The 2,500-nt window shown below is 36.9% G+C and overlaps 1 protein-coding gene across 1 annotated transcript in view; it reads right to left on the bottom strand.

Moving 5' to 3' along the window:
- The window catches only part of tspan36 (tetraspanin 36), a 3,606-nt gene that overhangs the window by 713 nt on the left and 393 nt on the right, over positions 1-2,500 (bottom strand). Inside the window, exons 2-7 of the mRNA XM_043247761.1 lie at positions 1,163-1,354; positions 920-994; positions 736-831; positions 478-627; positions 115-198; positions 1-29 (exon numbers count right to left, since the gene is read on the bottom strand). The exon at positions 1-29 is cut by the window's left edge and continues 713 nt beyond it. Coding sequence (XP_043103696.1) covers positions 1-29; positions 115-198; positions 478-627; positions 736-831; positions 920-994; positions 1,163-1,354 — 626 coding nt within the window. The remainder of the gene's footprint in view (positions 30-114; positions 199-477; positions 628-735; positions 832-919; positions 995-1,162; positions 1,355-2,500) is intronic.

Below are 2,500 nucleotides of genomic sequence, written 5' to 3'. Positions count from 1 at the left end.
ATGACACAGATGCTGAGCATCCCAAACAGCTGAAAAAGACAAACAAAGCAAGTTGCTGAAAATTCACTGTCTGATAAACAAGGATGAAGATAAGGCTAAAATGAGCTGATGTACCTTAATGATGGCAAATCCCAGGATGACCAACATTGCATAACTAAGCACATCCTGAAGCATCTGCTCCAGTTTAGCTTCACATCCCTGCAGGAACAACACAGTTTTTTTTTTTTTTCCTCCTCCTCACAAAAACTCTTAAACAACAGCATTACATAACTGTAATATAACAGGCTGATCTGAAAGCAAATGTTGTAACTGAGAAAAAAAAAAATTAAATAAAACTAAAATAAAATAAATCCTGAATGAAAAACAAAATGAAAAATAGCGCATGTACTAAAATTCCAAAAAGTGAAATAAAACAAAAACAAACAAACCCATGAACGTCATACTATAACGGCATATAAATAATATCAGATGTCAAACCTGTGTGTTGAGAAGATCTATTTGGGAGATTTGGCCAGTGCATTGAGTAGCATTTGTTTTGCAGCAGGAATGTGGCACAGAGTTGTTATGTTGGCCATACCACGGTACTGCCGTCCAGTCTGTGATGTTATTCACCCCACAGCACTTCAGCTGGAAATTTAAAAAGCAGAGAACGACAAGGGGAGAATGAAGAGAATCTTTTGCATCTGTCAATTCCTGTGTAACCAAAAATGACATGAATGAACCTTTCGGCCTTACTTGAGACTGCAGGTAATCCACTGCGTGCGTTTCAGTGTTCACGCCATCATACTTTTGAAAGACGCCATTCATCGACTTTTCTAGGTCACCCTTTATCTGTAAACGTAAGAAACACTTTCCAATGATTCTTATTTCTACATATCATGGATTTTATTCAGGAGTAAATCATATGAGAATTACGTACTCTTCCTCTGTAGATGAAGCCAAACACAAAAGCGGTCACCTCGGCTGCGAAGATGATCATGATGATGATAAGAAACTAAAGGCAAATTCAGAGAAAAGTATACAATATTAAAAATTATGAAATGAGTACTCACTCAGGGGCTTTCAAGGAGGAATAGAAACCACCACATGGTCCCTACTTTCTATTTTGGAATAAATAAACTGAAACAAAGGCTTTGGGCACAGACAGATGGCCCATACTTACAAAGCCTAAACCGACTTTGGACTCCTTCAGAGTTGCACAGCAGCCAACGAACCCGATGACAAACATGACCACAGCTACACCGATTATGATGGCTGCTGGGATGACAGAGTACTTATCAGACACGAAGTCTTCAAAGCTGTTGTAGCTCTTTATCACATAAGAGCCTACATACGCGAGGGCTGCTCCAGCAGCCTGGAGAAGACAAACAAAATAACAAGTGGGTCAAAGACGTGATTCTCACATTTCATATTCGTTCCAAAATACTTTCAAACGGTTTTATTTCATTATTTATTTTTTAAATGCACTGGTGTGTACTTAAAGTGTAAGAAGAACAACATATGTAATACATTTTTGACATATATACATTTTTTTTTTTTTTTTTTTAATCAATCCAGTTCAAAAATAAATATTTTTTTAGGATTTTTAAGCGTCGCAAAGTAACATGCTTCTCTGAAAATCCAGTGAAGATCCATAACAACAATACATTCATCCTATCTCACGTGATATCATAAAGGTGTCGATTTCATAACAAGTACACTGAAAATCTGGGTGATGTATGACTGGCTAGCGCATGATCCGTTTCCTCAGCACTCAGTCACAATGTACAGTCACGAGACTATGAGTAACCTTCTCCTGCCCTCTAATCTTTCCTGGAACTCTAGTCTTGTGCCTCGGCTTGAGCAGAAGCAGCACAGCCAAACCAAACAGAAAGCCTTGAGGTATGAAGGTACACATGACAATACATCAGCTTTCCACAAGACAAAGATGCTAACATAACAGCTTTCGGTTCCAGATTTCCAGGTTGTGTTGCTTACTTAGAGAAAGAAATAGAAACTCTCACAAAACCACAAGTGCAAGATGTCCAACAGGTTCCCTAAAGGGCCTTAACCTTAATAAAAGGCGTCTTGATTTCTGTGAATTTTAGCAATAGCTGGCTATATGTAGAGGAAAACACTAAAAATGGCTATTCAGATTTTTTTAACTGAACTCCCTTTCCTGCCCATTGAACCCTAAAATGAGCTAAACCAAGTCAGATGACTAGGCCTCCATGATGGCTTTAGCACCAACAATCTTATCTATCTATCTATCTATCTATCTATCTATATATATATATATATATATATATATATATATATATATATATATATATATATATATATATTAAATCAAGTTGAATCAAGACAGTTACATCAACTCTTATGTAAACGGCTGTGAATACCTTTAGAAGGCTGTGAACAACACAAGCTCTTTTATATGGTTTTCTTAAGTGTACAAACAAAGAACAAACAAATGATTCACCCGAAATTAAATTACAAGAGCTCGCTGTCAGAAGCAAGT

This window comes from Puntigrus tetrazona, chromosome 8 (genome assembly GCF_018831695.1).
Source record: "Puntigrus tetrazona isolate hp1 chromosome 8, ASM1883169v1, whole genome shotgun sequence".
Lineage (NCBI taxonomy): Eukaryota > Metazoa > Chordata > Actinopteri > Cypriniformes > Cyprinidae > Puntigrus > Puntigrus tetrazona.
This window is presented reverse-complemented; position numbering and strand designations above follow the sequence as displayed.